Consider the following 18,637-nt stretch of genomic DNA (forward strand, 5'->3'; position numbering starts at 1 on the left):
TTTTTTTTTTATGTCCAACAATCTCTTAATACTCTGTTTATAGTTTTACATGTATACTACATATTTTGAGAATATTATCATAGTAATTTGAATATTTCTGATCATATACTGTATGAGTTAAAATGGATTATATTTGCTGTATATTCAGATTGTTTAGTTTTTCTCACATAAACCTTTATAGGGTAAAAAAAATTCATACATCGTATTTTCTCCTTTGACAACTTACATACACTTGTATTGAATGTGTGTCTGTGGTCAGAGTAAATCAGATTTTAGGACTAAGCACACCACAATGGCAATTTTGGTTTTACGTCTGCTTCTATTCTAAATGCACTTCTAATAGAACTAATGCAGTCATCATTTTGGTATTTGACTTTGGTACGATATGAGCTCAATATTGTGGGTACAAGAACAGTTATATATTTTGTAAGAATGTGATGGTTTTCTTGTCAACTTAACATAATCATTTTGATTTTCACATATGTAAGGAAATTATCTTTATTCATGTCACAAATATTTATGTGAGAATAGAAAAAAACAACAGTTCAGTACAATCAAAGCCGCTATAATTTTGAGAGACAAATTCTTCATAAGGCAGTAAAAAGCTCCACATTTTGATGCACAGAACATTTCTCAGCTAGTGACTTTTGCAGAATTTTGTCTTTATGAATGTCCAAAAATCCTCAATTGGCGAAAATCCTAGCAGGAAATATTAAATGGTTTAAGTAAGTTGAAATAATCATCTGACAATTTCTGCATCTGAAGTATAGTCAGAGGCACTGATAACAATTGCATTGGTGCCCAACCAGTTTGCCTTGGTGCGATTTGGAAAGCTCGGATATTCCCTTCATTATCCCTCTATGGTAAAGATGAATTGCAGTGATTGATCTAGGAATTCATTAAGTGGGGCCATTGGGGCCCCTCTTGTATGAGAACAAGGGCCATGAAAAATTACTGGGGGCCCAGAAGTTGGCATAGCAATGGCGTGCTCATAACCCTGAAGTGTTCACTTGGCACAAATCAACCAGTTTACTGGTTGTCAGGATTGTCTGGAGCATAAGTGAAATATAGCAATCTAGTGACAGGTCTGAAGAATTTTCCAGCATTTAAAAGCCTGAATGCATAAAAAATGATATTTTTATTTTTATTGGGCAACATTATATTGAACACTCACTTGTTGTCCTATAAACAAGTTTTATAGTACTGAACAGTGCCCTTTACTAATACCTTCTTCATGACCACTTACATCTACCTACTGGGACAATTAATGGAACATTGACAAACGGAAGCTGCAGAAGCTCCAGTGCTTGCTGGAAAAGACTACATGTAAGCAAGTATTTCAGTTATTTTTTTATTTATCATAAATTGCAACAAAACACAATTTGGGAAGACACTTCAAAAACAAATGTTGCAACAAAATGCATGAGAAAATAATATATTCACCATTTCACTATGGAATACTTATAATTTCACTTTTTGGGTATAGAAATCAAATCAGCTGGGTTAAACTTCGTTGGATACCAATTCACTGCTTTTTACTTAGTGTTGACAGTTTGTCACTATTATACATAACATTGAAATGTCAATTCTTTACAGGTGGTAATGGATGGGTTCTGGTGTGACACTGACAGTGGGTGCTACATTATTTTAACACAGTCTGGGGATAATCACCTTTCCTGCAAGAAAAAGAAAGTTGGAAGAGTCAAGATAAATTCTAATATTGTAACCATTGTTATGTCTGTAAATCATTTTGCATAGATCAATAAAAATATTTTTTTTAAATTTACAGGTTTTTGGGTAGTTTTTAAGGCCTATGCGTTTTTTATAAGAAACAACACAACATCACCCAGAGTTCTTGAATTATATTTTGAAAAAACGCCATAAAATTAATTCTGATAGCCAACTAAAGCATTCTGAAGCTTAGTGTGTGTATGCAATAATACATAGAAAACTGTTTCATAACTAGAGAACTGAACTGAAAACAATATAGTCAGCTATCTCAAGATAAGGTCATGTACATGCATTAGTAATCCAAACATTCACCAACACAAATATGAAAAACAACCCAATTTATTTTTTTCCCTACTTTTATTTGCTTGTCAGTTTTTATTTTCCTGTGTGTATTTTTATTCTCATCTTAATTGTTTGTTTATCTTTATTAACGCAATAAAGATAATTATTATTTCAAAAAATAGTCTTATATTTTGGTTTCACGTGTAATGTAATGTTGACCTACAAAACACTTCGCAACTTCGCTTTGATTTGATAATACATGGTATAGTACTAAGTAGGCTCTTTTGCTGGTCATAATTTTCAAAGTAAAAGTGTAATTTATTAAAATAACATTAGCATTGAAAACAATGAATACCGTAACAGTGTTATGATTGTGTTTACGTACCTGTGGGTGCCGCCGATTAACATCGGAACTAGTATCACTGCTAGTTACCGTTGTATCTGTTATCTCATATTTATCCGGCCCTCCAAACGTTCAGAAGTCTCAGAAACTGTTTCTGGGGTATCATTTTCTTTCATAGAACGAACTGATGCCCGAAGATGACCTCATTCATCAACCGCTGGCTTTTATTCGCCATGCTGTTTAATTGCACACGGTCCACTTGAAGTGGTCACGTGATGAAATTTGCGACATTATTGTCGCAAAAGATTTCGCCACGAAGTAAGTAATGGGTCGTTAAGGTCAATCAGCCTCTTTACGGTAAAAACAACGCAACTACGTAATTGTTTCATTAAATTGGCAGGAAAAAAATGTTGCGCCCAAACTGGCGCACAGTGTTATGAATAACGCGTCAACTTTGATTTTTTTGCGCAAATTGCGCAATGGCGCAGCCTAGATCAAACACTGGAATTGTTGGCAAAACTTAGTTGAAAGCTCTTTAATTTGAGTTTTTGAGTTACATTGATCGAAAACTGATGTTTTATGCTGTTATCTACAAGGTTATTTTATATTCTTTACTGCAATAAATCATGTCTGTTTGAATGTGCATAACACAATTAATATAGGAATTACATAATACATAAGTTCAAAGTTCATTTGGATGCATTTGTTACATGAGCAAAATCATCTTAAAATGAATAAATTCAAAAGGAAGGTACCTCACAGCGATACCGAAAACAATTGAAGATTTTAGCGTGCATCTCCGACTAATGAAAAAATGCCTCACATCAAATAACGTAAATACAGCCAGTCTTGAATCATTAAACAGAAAATCCCGAATTGCGATTCAGTGACATGATGGCACCCTGAAATGCAGAAAATTCAATCACACCCGAACTACAAATTTGATTGGTGATGTTCGACTATTGGCAAGGTAGATATTGTTACTACTATACATGTAGCTGTTGGATTTATTACAGTACACACATTACTTAACATATCAAAGGTTTCAAACACAATTTTGCCAACAATATACAACTTTAAGGTAATTTAATCAAGGTTTGCCTTGTAACTGGAAGCCCTCTCAATTCTGAAGAATGAGTCCTGTTAATGATATTAGGTCAACGAAGAATGTATTACTTAACATGGTACATTTGTATACTGGTATCAGTAAGATTCATTACTAAACTACATTAAGTGATACATGTGTGCATTTTTAGAATAACAATAAAAAACTCAGGTAGACTGTGAGGGCAGTCTTACATTTCCCAGAAAACCACTTGTGTAATGGCATAATAATTGATTGCTACTGTACCACATTATTAGACTGCATGATCAAATACACTGCTCTGATTGGCTAAAATAACATGTGACTAATGAATATTCATGAGGGTGAAATTTTACAAAAGCCATTGTGTCTTAAATTGTATTAATTTCCTTTACTTATAAAAGCACACATCAGTATCCTTACTGTTATTGTATTTCTCTAGGGAAGACTTTGATTTGCATATCTTGTTGTTTCTTTGCCTTATTTTATATAAAAAATGTGATAATAAAAATGAGAGGAAAAATTTAATATGTACTCCAAAGAAATGAACATAAACTTGCATTTACATGTATTGTATTCTGGATCATTAAAATATGACTTATTATTTTGATCATGAAAAAAAATGTGCAACTAATAGACTAAATATGGTATATACATAGATCTCTATATCATGCAGGTGAGATAAAGCTATGTAATTATTATTCATATAAATCCCAGTAATCTGATTGGTCCACTGCAAGCAGACAGAAGATTTTTTTCATGGCTGAGTCTCAAGATATAGCCAACATTATAATAGATTGGTGGTTTACACCGTATTTCTCAAGAAATTTTAAGAAACTGTTTTTGTAATCTGAATATTTATAATAGTTTCAGGTATCAGTTGAAGTATGTTTGTATAATCAAGCTGTACATACACAAGGCACCATTTCTGATTTTCTAAATGTCAACATGTCTGCACACACATGTACGCTTTCCCTCATGTCTCGTGGCCATTTCTTATGGAATGTGCAAAAGAAATGGCTTGAATTCATTCTTTAGTAATCATGTCCTTGAAATCACATGGGTAAATATTCTAATTTCGGATCAGTTTCATACTTTCACTGAAAACAGTATGGTTAATTAAGTGCCAGAAACTCATAAAACACTGAATTTTACTGAAGAGTATTTTTAGAAACAAAGTGATATTGTGATCATTTATCATTAAATGTAAATAAGACAAAATACAGTATCAGTAATATTCCAACATTTTATTATGGCAAAAAGGACGATTAGTAAATTTATGATCAATATTAAAATAATCCTACATCTTGATATTCTATTTTTAGAGTTAATTTGCATATTCAAAAGCTGATTTGCATATTTATGATCTATCACACTTTATTTAGACCATGACACCTTCCATGTTCAGACATAGGCTTCACCAAGCATCTCCATATCAAATCTTGCAGACTTGGGGCAATTAGTGGCAAAACAACTAAATTAGGATATTCACTATTAGAGCATCTTAGTTTAATCAGTCAATGTCAACTATTACAAATTTTATCTTCGCTATTTTCGCTAAAGGATAATTCAGTAAAACTAAATCCAGCAAATATATATTTTTTTCTACATTCAACTCATCAAAATAAATCAGTGAAAATAAATTCAATAAAAAAACCCAAAAATTATATACTGTGAGTATTTCACAGTACCTTTCAGACATATACAAGAATTATGCCATGAATACCGGAATTACCAAAAATGCACTGTGGCTAATAAAATCAAATGGTCCTGTAAATAGCTCCCTCTATTGACCATATGGACTAATACTTTGTTTTTATAGATGAGCTCACCTTTTATAATACACCTGTGTATTTTGATGCAGATTCTTGACTTTTCTTTTCATTATTTCAGCACAAGTGACTGTTTTAGTAACTGACTGACCAGATCCATTCCACACAATTTTCTTCACCTTATCTTCCTGAATACAATTAGAAAAAGATCTTACCGGTAATACTGTGAGCGTAGGTCATCAAATCACCAACACTACTCTATTCAGAGACATTAAAAAGCACAACTTTTTTTTAACACTGATAGATTTGCAAACTATCAATTTGCCTAAACTGCATCAACCATGTATCTTGAATGAAAGGCCTTTGTTTTGTGGTCAGCTGTGTGCTGGTAGATGATAACCAGTTGTTGACACTCAAAAGGTATAAAAATAGTGTTGCTCACTGCAGATGTTAATAATTCTCTATCTCTCATACTGTATTCGAGTATTCATGCGTTCTGAGTGATAAAAAACAATTTGGGCAAATTTTGTGACCTAGTACTGTTTCAGAAATGCCGTTTATTGACAGAGAAGCCAATGCTGGTTGGCATATCGTAAAAAAATGACGTCACAGAGCCAGAGTCAATATTGTAGGACATTTTACAAAGTAGACCACAATTCTTTAGCAATTTGTGTCAAGTGTTACATAGAAAATAAATTAAATGTAAACTGTTTTGCTGCAAGAATTATTTAAAATTTACAAATTAGTATCACTGCAATATTTTTTTGTACACCAAAACAGCATCATTGTCAGTTAAGTTGGTGACTGGTTTGCTATGGGTGCCTCAGGAATGCTACATGATTGGTACTGGTCAAACTGTCAGGTAAAGAAGATGCCAAACTAAGAATGGGGAGAGACACATTGAATAGCAACAGAATTAATTTCCCCTTCATAGAAAGGTTTTCAAAATAATTAAACAAAATGTATGTACTGAGTTGGTCTTGAATGTCCAGACATGGCCTTATTCTACATAAAGGTGTTGTGTTGTGGTCATGCTTTGCATTCCCAATGTATGCTAGAGTTCTATAAAATTGTAAGGTGATCATCTTCATTCTGAAGAGTGGTTTGAAAGTTACACCAGTCTCACTCAAAATCAATTGTGTTGTAATGACCAATTTTGGCTGAATGCTGCACCCTTATTAAAACAGTTTGATCAAACCAGTACTAGTAACATAACTACTTCGAAACATGCATAGCAAACCAGTCAGCAACTTTGGGAATAGTGCTCAACTTCACTGGTGCAAAACATGATGAATGCACATACATCTTAAAACATTCTTTCTCATCAACTTCTAGATGAGAATTATGCTTAAATCTGCCCAACTAGTAAACTATTAACAAAATTGTGTTCTACATATATATAATGAAAATAACAAAGAAGTAAATTACCGGTACTCCATACTCTGATTATATAAAAGATCAACTTCACAGAGATGCATCACCATCAGATGTGATTTGCAATCTGAAATCTGAATTCCGATTTTATTTCTATTTACCCAAAGCCACATAATAATGACGCAAGACATCCACCACACAATACCTGATTCATCTTCATGAGTGAGAACTAACTGAAATATTTACTTTAATTTTCTTCATGGCAAATCCTAATAGATTCCATATTTTACTGCCATACAAGACTCTCATTTGTATCGTTTCCTCATTCTCCTCTGTAATCACATTAGGTGGTATCTCACAAGGCACCTCTTTTACTTCACCTTTAACATAATGTTCCACTGCAAGAAGAAACAAATTTTGAACATAAAAATCTTTGAATGAGGGAAACGTTGGTATTTGATTGTGATTCAGGTTAGGGTGTTTCAAGTTCATAGGTGGACCATTCTGCGCACATTTTGAAATGGTTGTTATCAGACAGCTCAAGAGCTGAATCAATAGTCAATATCAATAGAGTAGCCAAGGTGTTAAAAATGGATTATGTGCTGGCAAATCATATTTTGCCTCGGTATGTCTCTAACGCATGCTTTTTGGTTCATTCAGTGTACTTTTTAGGATTCAGCAGCCCTCAAAATCTAATAGTACATGTACCAGTAATAATGTAAATCCAACAAGTTTCACATATTCCTGATAATGACATATTGGCTGTTCCCTCTCTGGACAAACGAGCTAAGCATGGAACAGAAAGGAAAATTTATTGGGCTACAGTAGGTTTAGATCTTATTATAATCCAGCTCCCCCTTGGAAGTCGAGTTGTAAGCAGAAATTGTCATATCAGTACGTGTGTCAGGTACCAACAAGGTCCCATTAAAAACAAGCACCTCCACATTCACAGAAATGTACAAATAGCTGGCAAAATATCAAGCTCCGCAAAAGCAGCTATGCCAACAAGTGGGCCACAAACATGCATCCAATCCATACTGTCTCTACATTCATATAATGTAAAACGTGTCTTTTCAGCTAGCATGTTATTTTAGCTAATCTGTAATTTCCCAAATTCAATACGTTGCTAATTTAAAGCAAGATAGTCATATCCCCTGTGGCAGAGTCTTAGGGTGATATTGTTTACAAAAAAGCTTTTTAAAGGGCGACAGTCGTCATGCCGCGTCCTGTTCGATATGGTACTCATAGCGACGTATACAACACATGTAAAATACATTGTTTATTTACATTAAATTCGAACACGTGCTGCGTGACGACCACTGCACTTAAGTTTTCTGTGGGCGTTGTAAACATCACTTAGGATTCAGTTTTCAATTGTGCACAGATGATGAAAGATGAAAATATATTGTCACATTTAGTTTGTTGCCATTTTAAGTTATATTATTCAGGATTCTGTTAATTAGTGCATTGAGCCAAATTGGCTAAAATAGCATGTAGTTATAATAAAGTGTTTTATAGTAATACAAATCAATTTTGTACAATACGTACAGATGTTGATATCATGTGCGCACACTCACGTAGAGGGCAGTACAACAGTAAATACACAAAATTCGAAATAGGACCTACTTTTGATGGAAGAGGTGAACAGTCTTGTTTTCTCCCTTTGTTTTGTGTCAAACGTGTTTATCAGAAACAACGTTGTACAGAAGAAATTACAAGTCCGTTTGAGAAGTTCTATACTTTGCTGAAACTTCGACTTATTTCGAGGTTTTCTGTTCGAAAATTGAAATAATTATTTATATTAGTGTCATACTGCGCGATGGCGACTGTGGTTCTTGATGAAGAGTACTGGTAAAAGACAATGTTACTGAAGCTTGGTATTTTTATGAATAAACTGGAAATCCTTGTCGCGACTGTGGCCGAGCATAGACGTACGAACACCACACACTATGAACCGAGCAACTCAGACCCATTCAAACCTCCATTTATAGGAAGCGAAAACGAGGCTAAACTTCATTCGTCCTCGATCGCAAGCAATACTTTCCATTACGTATAACGCCGAGAATAACTTAGTTAATTTAAAATAAAAAGCACCATTTACATTTGTAAAGATCGAAACATGACGACAGTCAAGAACATCAGTAGTGAAAAGAGTGCTTCCGTTTTGCTAGTGAAGAAGAATATAACTACACTATGATGTATTCTTTTACAGCAATCAAAGAAAATCAATATGAAGAAGGCATGGCAAATTTTACCAATTATATGATTCTTTCGACGAATGATAAATATATAAATCAATAATATTTTTAACTAAAATATCAGTATGTAAAATGCTTAATACTTACCACTCAGGAGCACTATGGTAAAATGTCAAATCGTTCACATTCTGAAAAAAATAATATAGATCATACATTGACACAACACTGACACAGAAGTATACAACAGTATCATATGTTCTCTAAATCAAAAACTAAGACATACAAAACACAATAAAAAAATAAAACTACATTAAATAAAAAAAATACATATTTTTTGGAAAAGTTAAGTAACGTTAAATTGTAATACAGACTGGGCTCGATGTGTTTTCCATATAAACTCTAGATATTTTTCCAATTTGAATAGTTGTTGTTTGATGTTACTTTTAGTATCACCATGAGTGTAATATTTTCAAAAATATTTTCAGTGTAAATAATTCATTAAATCATTTACTGATAATTTGTTTAAATCTGTAACGTTATTATTTCCATTCTTTTTACATCCTTGCTTTAGAGGGTTAGAGGGTCCATGGTTTAATAAAAACGATGTTGTAAGCCCCTCCTCTCATTGTTTTTTACTTAAGTGAGATGTTTTTATACATTTCACTATTCACGTCATATTCTAGTAAGTTTAGATATTATAAAGCATTACGCTACAGTCAAAGGCATTTTTAAACAAATCAACTTAACATCCATATAGTCACATAGTTTGTCTCTTATGAATTTATCAACTTTGCCAGTTTTCTATGGACGTCTAGACAAAGAGTATGTGTAATAGCTATTCAAACCCATCACCTTGGTCTTGTTTTATTTCCCATCAAACTACAGTTATTTTTTGGTGGGGGACAACACTTTGCAACTTTTTCATTGTTTTCCGACTTTGTGTTTTATTGATACTATGTGTAAAATTAACACACGTCTATGTATCTGTTTTGTTTTATGTGTGTTATTTCCATCTTTCCAGGTGTTTTAAAATTATATTATTATTTTAATGGGCGGTCTCGATACTACACAAACCCGCCATCAGCTACAAGAAAAATGACTGGGAACGAGGGTGCCCACGATACAGGTAAAATTGCTTGGAACGAGGATACCTACACCATCAATTTTACCGGTGTAGATAAACAAAATGGCTGGCCTGTTGTCTTGGCGCTTCGAACACCACTCACAAGATGATCGTCTATTTATCTAATTTTTAGTAAGTTATAATTGTCGTTATTATGCATAGAGCCTAATACATGTCTCTAGTTACTCGCTGATGATGTTTGATTAGTCGTGAAAGGGATTCAAATCGCAAAAGTATCGTCGTATTTGTGGCCACATTGTTGTGAACGAAGAATGAATGGCCATTGGAAATGAACAAGCGACGCGCTTACTTATAGTTATGCTAATTATTGTCTTGAGTTATCTTGTTTATTATCATTATTGAACCGCAGACGTCGTATGTACTCTTTGTGTAATTAACAAGTATAGATATTATATCAATGTACAATGATTAATATCTAAAACAATACAGACGTATTATGTTAGAAACGCAAGTCGTGACCTACTTTCAACTTGTTCATTATTACAATCCAAAAGAGAATAGTGTCAGAACGAACATCTTCTTTACTGTCAACTATAAACTCATTTTTGACTATTTATTTAAGACCTAATTACGATAGAGTGTACAAATTTCAAACCAAATTGATTGCAATGACATGTTAAAAAAAACATGCACTGTTGTCAAATTCAATTATTAAGGTAGAAGACTACACATGAATTTATTCATTTTCTAATAAATTGTACTTACAGGTAATATAAGGATGTTGTTGGTCACCACATTAATTTTCGGGGAAATGGTGGTTGTATTTTGGTGGATAATGGCCATTTTGGCAGTATTATAATACTTGCTTTTACCATAGGTTTTTATGGAAGAGATATTATGTCATATCTCAAATTGTAGGCTGGTGGGATACTTTTTGCGGTCCTTAATTATTTCAAAAATCTGGGTTTAAAAAGTGTCAAAAAATACAATTTTTCTTTAACATTGTGCTTTATTGAAGTGTTCTAAAAATAGCAATTTTTGAAAAATATTAGGACAAGTTTCTCAAAATACGTTACTGTAACACACACAAGAATGCTGTTGGTGTCTGGAGTGGAGGTAATAACTTCATGATTTTACATAATAAACCAATGAACATTGTCATACAATTTATGACCAACTTTGTCAAAAATTATGAATAGGCTTCTACCTTGAGAACACAAAAATGCAGTTTTAGGAAAATTAAAAGGCAAATTCTTTAAAAAAATACCCATTGTAAACGAAATTTCAGAAAAATGTTTTTCCTTTTTTTTGGACAAATATTGGAATATAAAAAATGGTGCAATGTAGTATATTGATTATTCACGCCAAAAATACATTTCACTGTTTTATGACATCTCAGATTGATTGTACCATAGTGGCATGATCATACAGTGCATGAGCCGAGTTATGTTATACGTGAGAGCCATGGAAATGATGCTCAGGAATAAGAACATCTTCATTGTTGCGAGTTTTCCAATGATCCCGTAGAACTATATCATACGTACATGTACATCTGAGTGTAAACAAAAAGTTTATTTTTTCTCATTGCAGAATTTTGTATAGTATTTTTATTAACTCTACAAGTCGATCACTATGCCTCTACCACAGCAGACAGTGACTGCTGCGGCTCCTACCACCACCACTGCCGCCACTGTCGCTACCGCAACCACTACAACCTCCACGATGTCAACAGATAGTGCTGCACAGATCAACAAATTCCGAAACTATGCATCAATTCTGACAGATCCAAATGCACGTAAGTGCATCAAAAATCCCAGTAAGAAATACATCATACCTCTGTAGTGCCCCTCACATTGTAGTTTATGTGAGCCACATCTTATTCGCCCATAATGTAAAAGTTGTGATAGAAAGTACTGTACTGTAAACCACTTAATTTTCGCTGCTTGTTATTTCTTTGATTGGATGATTGTACACATTCAAAAGACAAAATTTTACAGAAGTTGCTGAGACTTTTTATTGTAGGAACCCAGAGAAATTTTCACTGCTATCAAATTTTGTGTAATTAAAGTTGTTTACAGTATATGAGTGTGTGTGTCATATTGCGTAACATTAGTTGAATAATCACCATAGTTTTACCGTTGACCCAAGGGTCCATGATTCTGCTAGTTTGACCCATTAGAAAATTCAGGGTGGTGGCCATTTTGAGAAACATTTTTGAAAAAAATATATATCTTGTTTAAAAACAAAATTTAGCTCAAAAATAAGTGGAGCAAACAAATAATTTGCACAGTATCCCCCCCCCCTCTGTGACTTTCTAATGGTCTTCCCGTCTCCCTCATAAAGTGAAAGTTTCTTTAATATTACTATCATAGTTGACATTACAGATGACAGTGTAATGTTGCATGCTATACTTGTATTAGTTTACATGTTTACACTTTTATTGCTGTTGTGATTCTAAAGTATGCAACTATGAGGCATAGTTGGTTGTACAGAGAAAATAAAATTCAGCTTGTGTGTAGCTTGCATAGAAATGAACGTAGATGTGTATGTATGTTTCCTTTTAATTTAGCACTATCCATGATTAAAAACCGGAAGCAGAATGATGTAAACTTTAAAATGAGAGTCCCATAGTTTTATTTTATTTTACCATTTCATTCATTCATTCCTTTTTTTCCATCATTTCATTCACATCTTTATTCAAGGGACAATGTTCATTATGCTGATAAGATCTGACTGCTTCCATGGAAACGTATAATTTCTTCTGTTCATTTCCGGGTTCTATTATTACAGAATTGATTTTATTCTCTTTGCAGAAGATGATAGTAGGCTGAAGGCTGCTCAGGAAATTAGTGAAAACTTTGAAGTAAGTTTTTGTTAAAAGGAAAATAGCTGCAGTGATGTTTTCTGATTATGCATATTGAAAATATACTGGAAAAACTTGATCTCTAGCTATTGTTTTCTCACCACTGTAAATACCTGTCTTATCTGAACACATATTGACATATCAAATTCAAGTCTGGATTCCTGATCACTCCACGAGAACTGATGATGGAGTTATCCATTTCAACATCATAACAGCACAAGGGCTTAGCTGATCAACAGATATGTTATTTTCAAATGCCCTCAGAAATGAGGGCTTACTCCACTGACCTAAGTGATCTATTTTCATATCACTGGGCTATAGTTAGTGTCCTGTTTTAACGTTTTTACAAAAATTAGTTAATGTTCTCTAGATTTTGGTCAGTAGGAAAAATGAAGAAAATGTGTTAAATTTGTATCATACATGGCTACAACTTTAGTGAATGGGTAATGTGAAAGTACCATGGTGTATCACACTACCTGCTTGCTATGCTTTGAATGACAAAAGAATGAACAGTGGGTTTTTTGTCATTCACTGCAGGTAATTGTGCACAAAATGTTATTCTCCATGGAAAAACCATCATACATGTAGGGCTTTGTTAATTTGTGATGGTAATTTGCAAACATTTTTTTTTGAAATAAAGTACTGTGAAATACTTTATTTATAGCTGGAATTAATTTTCGCTGAAAAGACTTTTTGGGTATTTTGTATGGATTTTAGTTTCACTGATTTTTGACGAATTAAATGTAAAATATAGGAAAAAAAAGAATATTCACTGGATTTTATTTTCACTGAATCATTCCTTCAGCAAAAATAGTGAAAATTAATTCCAAGTGAAAATAAAGTATTTTACAGTAAGCACATTATTTTTTTTATAATTTCTACACTTGGACTTTTCTTGTTCTTTCCACATTTTTTTCAAAAATTTGATCACAACCTGTTATCAATAGAAAATTGTATTTATTTGGTCCAAAATTATCAAATTAATTATTAAAAAATGCATAAAATTTTCCAGCAAAACTTTGGCGGGAAAAATCATTCCACTCAAAGTGTTATAGTAATTGTGTCTTCTGATTGTTGTTTTGCAGACCATCATGTCTTCGCCTCACTACCAAGCGTTTTTAGAGCATGCTGTTCCAAGATTTTTAAAAGTTCTACAAGACGAGGAGCCACAGTTCATTGCAGAAAACAGTGCCCAGGTAATTGTCATATCATCATTGAAAGCAGTGCTTTCATTAACATGTGACTTGTCCACCTGCCATGTCTGGCCACCTACACCTCCAAGTATATACAGTGACCCAATTCACTAGAACTTCTTGGATTGAATTCTTTTGAAATAACCACTCAAGAGGGAAATTCAATATTATATTACGATTTCATTTTCTAACCAGTTCACTAAATTCGCTGCATTGTAAAAAAATTACTTGAAATGCATATACACTTGATATGTGCTTGCCCTTGATATTGATATATGATTGGTAGTGGTGCATTACCATTTGTAGTAAATTCTGGTTAAAAAGGTATGTGATCTAGGGATCTGCCCAGCTCTTTGGGAGTGCTGGTCGCTCATTAATATTCATGAGGTTGACAGACCCTGGAAATACCCATAATGTTTTGGGTGTTGAGTACTGCTTTTGTACAGAAGATACAAACTACAGAAGAAATGTGTCGTATCATTGTGTTATTTATTTTTCATTACATAGCAAAAACTATGAGGTTTTTAAAATACAGTTCTGTCGGCTGGTTATGGTCAGTTAAATGCAAAAGAAAAAATATGTCAACTTATTGCTCATTTATTTTACTATAGTGGAAACGTTGGCATTAGAAATACAGTGAGTGAGTTGACTGGTTGTGCTCAGATTCAATAAATAACAGAGGAAATAAAATAATTATTTTTCTTTGTATTTACTTTTTTTTAGTAATAGTCCTGACCAGAAAAAACACACATTTGCGGTAAAATCCATTTCATTAAATTGTTGACAATTCCTGACAAAATATGTACATGAATCCTGAATTTAAGTGGTTCGCTAGGTGAAGTCCGTGATACGACTTGTGTATAAATTACTTATGAAAAATACGGCTTTTTTCATCTCAGCCCACAATGTAACAGCAGCTGATTAGTTGTAGTTTTCCGGGGTTGGCCCGTCGATGGCGATGCGCACTAGGCTATCCAGACTTTTTTGACTGAGACGATTACGTAGTATCGTCTTGATCAATTTCAGCTGTGAAAATGTTCTTTCCGAATCTGCTGTGTGACAGGGAAGGACGCGGTAAATCTTTGCAAGTTTGGCGATGACTGGAAATGCAGCTTGCAAGGCTCGTGTAGTACACTGGGATTGGACAATAACTCCTGAATCTAACTGTAGTTGTTTCAAAATTGCGTCTTCTGTGTAATTTTTGAAGTTGGTCCACTCGTTGACGGCGTCTGCTGTTTTGTCTGACTGGTTTTCAATGAGAAAAAAATGACGATACAGCGCTCGTATTTCATCATTTCCGTAGGTTGGCTGATCAGCATTGGCGAGTTTGTGTGGGTAAAAAATAATTAATTGGGCGAGAATTCCAGTGTCTTCTTCTGGAAAGCGCTGCTCGATGTTGTTGACTGAAACTGATATATACTTGCTTCTGATGTGGCGTTGAAAAAAATCATCGTCGTCCGCGCGTTTATTTATAGTGATGTCAGCATCTTGAAGCTTGTTAATAAATACTGGTAGCTGTTCCAAATTTTCATCATCACTGGATTCCATGGCCGATAACATTGACACAGCCGATGCGATCAATGGCTTCATTGCACTGAGTTCAAACTCGCTAGCTTGGAAGGCTTGTGACAGCTTGTTGACATTTGGGAGCAAGTCGCAGAGTAGTAACATTGTAGCAACAAACCTCCACGACGTCATCAAGTTTTTCAAACCAACAGCCTTAGCGTCACCCCGTTCTTCACCTTCTCTGTCCAAGCTTAATAACACACTAATAAATGTGTTTTTTAGTCTGGTCACACTCATCTCAATACTCAGCCACGTTGTCGATGATGACTCCACTGGCTTTAATTCTTTTTCATGCAACGCAGTTTGAATTGCATGAAGCCCTGCCATACGAACTGGACTGTTGTTGAAAAAGTCATAAAACTGTCTCAAAATCGAAGTAAACCGCTTGACGTAGGGGACTGCGTTCGCTGCCTGTGACGATGCCAATTGTAGCCTGTGGGCACAACAATGAATTCCAATCGCTTTCGTTGCTAACTCTTGTAGCCGTTTTACCGTCATCACGGCTGCACCGTCTGTTCCAATACCAACAAGCCTGTTATAATCTAGTCCCTTCTCTTCCAAGTACGCTGTAATGTGTTATGTTATTGTTTCAGCTCCGAGTGTTACTCTCTAATTGTTGTCGTCATCAGGCTTCAGGGGTTCAATCATTTTCAAGAACTTGACTGTTAAATTGCCATCTGGTGTGATATATCTGCAATTTAAAGTTAATTGTTCGTTGACACTGACATCAGTTGTTTCCTCGAGCATGATCGAAAACAAATCTGACTTCTTGAGTACGTCGATGGTTTCACTCTCAAGTACAGACGAAAGAATGCCGGTCATTTCTTGAATCGACTTGTCACTACAGTATGTTGCATTTTTACTGACGTGAAGATTGTCTTTCACAGACAAATACAGCACTTGAAAAGCGGAAGTTATGGCGTCATTGTTTACTTCTGGCTGTATAACCTCGGCAATATTTTGACTGGAAATAGAAGTCAGTTCCTGTCTCGTAGCTTCGTGGTGTGCTGCTGTCTGCTCATGGTCTTTGATGCTGCCTAATCTCAGTCGTTTACATGGCGTTTTATTCCATATGTCACGATCATACGGCAACTTATTAAACTTCTGACATAACTTGCAATACATTCCATCGCCTTTAGCGAAAGTACAACCATGATTCGCGACCAGTGATCCACTCGTTGCGAAATTTCGAAGCTTGGGCTCTACGTGGAGATGATGGTTTGTTGTTACTTTCCACTCTGGATTTCTTTGGTGTTGGCACAGCATTCTCTTTATTGGAAGCAACGGTACTCTTACGCTTTGTAGAGGTGATGAACTTCAGTAACGACATGCTGGTTGTGTAAAAGCAACAAAGACTCGGGAACAGTTTACTAAGTAAAGTTTGGCAATCGGACAGTCCTTCTCTCTTGCTAGGCAATTGGGAAATGGTGTATTACATGTATTTCGTTCTCTTTTTATTTCACAACTAATAAAAGAGGTGTTAAATGTTTCAATTAAATCGGCAACACTGTTTTTATTTCATGTACGACGCGACAGACACTCAAAGTAGCCGTCGTGTTAATCACTTGGCTTCGCCCAATTCACGAGTACGTTGTCGGTAACACTTGTTCTTATTTCATGTACAGCTTGTCGATTCGCAACCGTCACTCAAAGTATCCGGCATGTTAATCACTAGTTTTGTTGATTGTAGTTTTTCTTGGGATGGGATATCACTTGGCCGGCTTCCTGTCACGTAGTGACATGCAAGAACAATAGTGCCGGTCGCGCACTTTTTGTGATGGACGCAAATTCTGAGTGCTGGTCGCATGCGACCAGCGCCGACAGATCCCTGTGATCAGCACAGACTGTGAAAATTGGGAAGAGTTTGATTCAACGCTACAGCATGGGTTACTTAGTGTTTGATTTATATAGGCCTTTGTATGAATTGGTAAGCTGTGTTGCTGGTTTTGTCATATTCGTGGGCATACATGTAATAATAACATTACAAACCTGCTGAGTAATAATGTACAATTAAACCCATTTCCATGTCTTGCAGCAATTGCGAAAACTTCTTCTGGAAATCATCCATCGGATTCCAACAAATGAACATCTACGACCGTACATCAAAGATGTCCTACAGCTCATGTTTAGATTGTTGGAGAGAGAGAACGAAGATAATGTATTGGTCTGTTTAAGAATCATTATAGAACTTCACAAGCAGTTCAGGCCACAGATATCACCAGAGGTATGTCATTATAATATGTGGTTATTACGAGAATACTTCAAAGTATGCACGAAGACAGTACAGCTGGAGTATCGACCGACGTGCAGTGGAGGTCGATGCATGGCATACTGTCTGTCGTAATAACCTTATTATTATTACACACGATCTGTCATCGTAACGTCATAAGTTACAGCGTGCCGTAATTATGCTGCGCATTGGTCGATCCTGTCGCTGTACTGTCTTCGTGCATACTTTGAGGTATCTTCGTAATAACCTTATATTATACATCTTTTCCTTCCAAGGATACATCATGGGAATGCAGAAATCCAAATCAGCGAACTTCTTTTTGTGGAGTTCGGTCAAACCCTGATGGCAGCCATGTTTGTTTTTATTATCAGAGAACGCTTACGCGCGTAATCATTTGATATTTGGAACTCGCATGAAAATACCCTGTAAAATACCGCAAAACTACGGCGCGCTGTAACTTACGGCGTTACGATGACAGATGTACAATGTATAATAATACTATAGATGAGTATGGTACAAAGTCGACCAAATCCTGCTAATAGTAAAACTGACTTTCCAGAAACCATGATTTACAGGAAAATATGTTTTTAAAACAAGAAATGTTTTTCAGTATCAAGACTCTTTCTGTCTCAATGTTGTATGTTTTTGTTACCGAGCTATATTCTAAGGTTACTGCTCTTGTTTCAGATTCAACATTTTCTACAATTTGTGAAGAATATTTACAAAGATTTGGCTCACAATATGGTAGGTGAATCCTTGGTTTTCTGTTCATGTGTGGATTTCTGCTAAACTGCTTGCTGACCATCTCAAACCATCACTATACCTATTGTACTCTCGGGTGTATTCAACTGACATTTTAATTTATAAATGTTTATAAAGATAAAGGGAACACCTTTGCTGTGCTATAAGTAATGCAT

General features: G+C 34.8%; 3 protein-coding genes and 1 long non-coding RNA gene across 4 annotated transcripts in view; 1 reads left to right on the plus strand and 3 right to left on the minus strand.

Annotated features, from left to right (window-relative positions):
- LOC100374653 (ribonuclease P protein subunit p25-like protein) overlaps positions 1-8,588 on the minus strand; it is a 128,768-nt gene extending 120,180 nt beyond the window's left edge. Inside the window, exons 1-3 of the mRNA XM_006824032.3 lie at positions 8,213-8,588; positions 6,833-6,984; positions 5,273-5,400 (exon numbers count right to left, since the gene is read on the minus strand). Coding sequence (XP_006824095.1) covers positions 5,273-5,400; positions 6,833-6,984; position 8,213 — 281 coding nt within the window. The 5' untranslated portion in view covers positions 8,214-8,588. The remainder of the gene's footprint in view (positions 1-5,272; positions 5,401-6,832; positions 6,985-8,212) is intronic.
- LOC146740249 (uncharacterized) lies at positions 1,331-2,631 on the minus strand. Its single transcript, XR_014929976.1, has 2 exons — positions 2,399-2,631; positions 1,331-1,676 (listed from the first exon to the last, which is right to left on the minus strand). It is a non-coding gene; the product is annotated as an uncharacterized LOC146740249 (long non-coding RNA).
- Positions 8,589-9,963: 1,375 nt separating the features above from the next.
- Positions 9,964-14,038, plus strand: LOC146740250 (transcription-associated protein 1-like). Its single transcript, XM_085501779.1, has 4 exons — positions 9,964-10,039; positions 11,459-11,663; positions 12,682-12,731; positions 13,817-14,038. Exons 2-4 carry the CDS (start codon positions 11,501-11,503, stop codon positions 14,036-14,038), a joined length of 435 nt encoding a protein of 144 aa, XP_085357905.1. The 5' UTR covers positions 9,964-10,039; positions 11,459-11,500.
- An 807-nt stretch (positions 14,039-14,845) lies between these two features.
- LOC146740251 (zinc finger protein 862-like) lies at positions 14,846-15,988 on the minus strand. Its single transcript, XM_085501780.1, has one exon. The coding sequence runs from the start codon at positions 15,986-15,988 to the stop codon at positions 14,846-14,848; it is 1,143 nt and encodes a 380-aa protein (XP_085357906.1).
- Between the last annotated feature and the right edge of the window lie 2,649 nt (positions 15,989-18,637).

Source organism: Saccoglossus kowalevskii, chromosome 7 (genome assembly GCF_978046115.1).
Source record: "Saccoglossus kowalevskii chromosome 7, keSacKowa6.1, whole genome shotgun sequence".
NCBI lineage: Eukaryota > Metazoa > Hemichordata > Enteropneusta > Harrimaniidae > Saccoglossus > Saccoglossus kowalevskii.

Excerpts from the sequence above, each read along its gene's own strand:
- LOC146740250 (XM_085501779.1), top strand. The coding sequence starts at position 11,501 with ATGCCTCTACCACAGCAGACAGTGACTGCTGCGGCTCCTACCACCACC. Across the intron at positions 11,664-12,681 it reads TCTGACAGATCCAAATGCAC|AAGATGATAGTAGGCTGAAG; the intron begins GTAAGTGCATCA and ends TTCTCTTTGCAG. Across the intron at positions 12,732-13,816 it reads AAATTAGTGAAAACTTTGAA|ACCATCATGTCTTCGCCTCA; the intron begins GTAAGTTTTTGT and ends GTTGTTTTGCAG.
- LOC146740251 (XM_085501780.1), bottom strand. The coding sequence starts at position 15,988 with ATGACGGTAAAACGGCTACAAGAGTTAGCAACGAAAGCGATTGGAATT.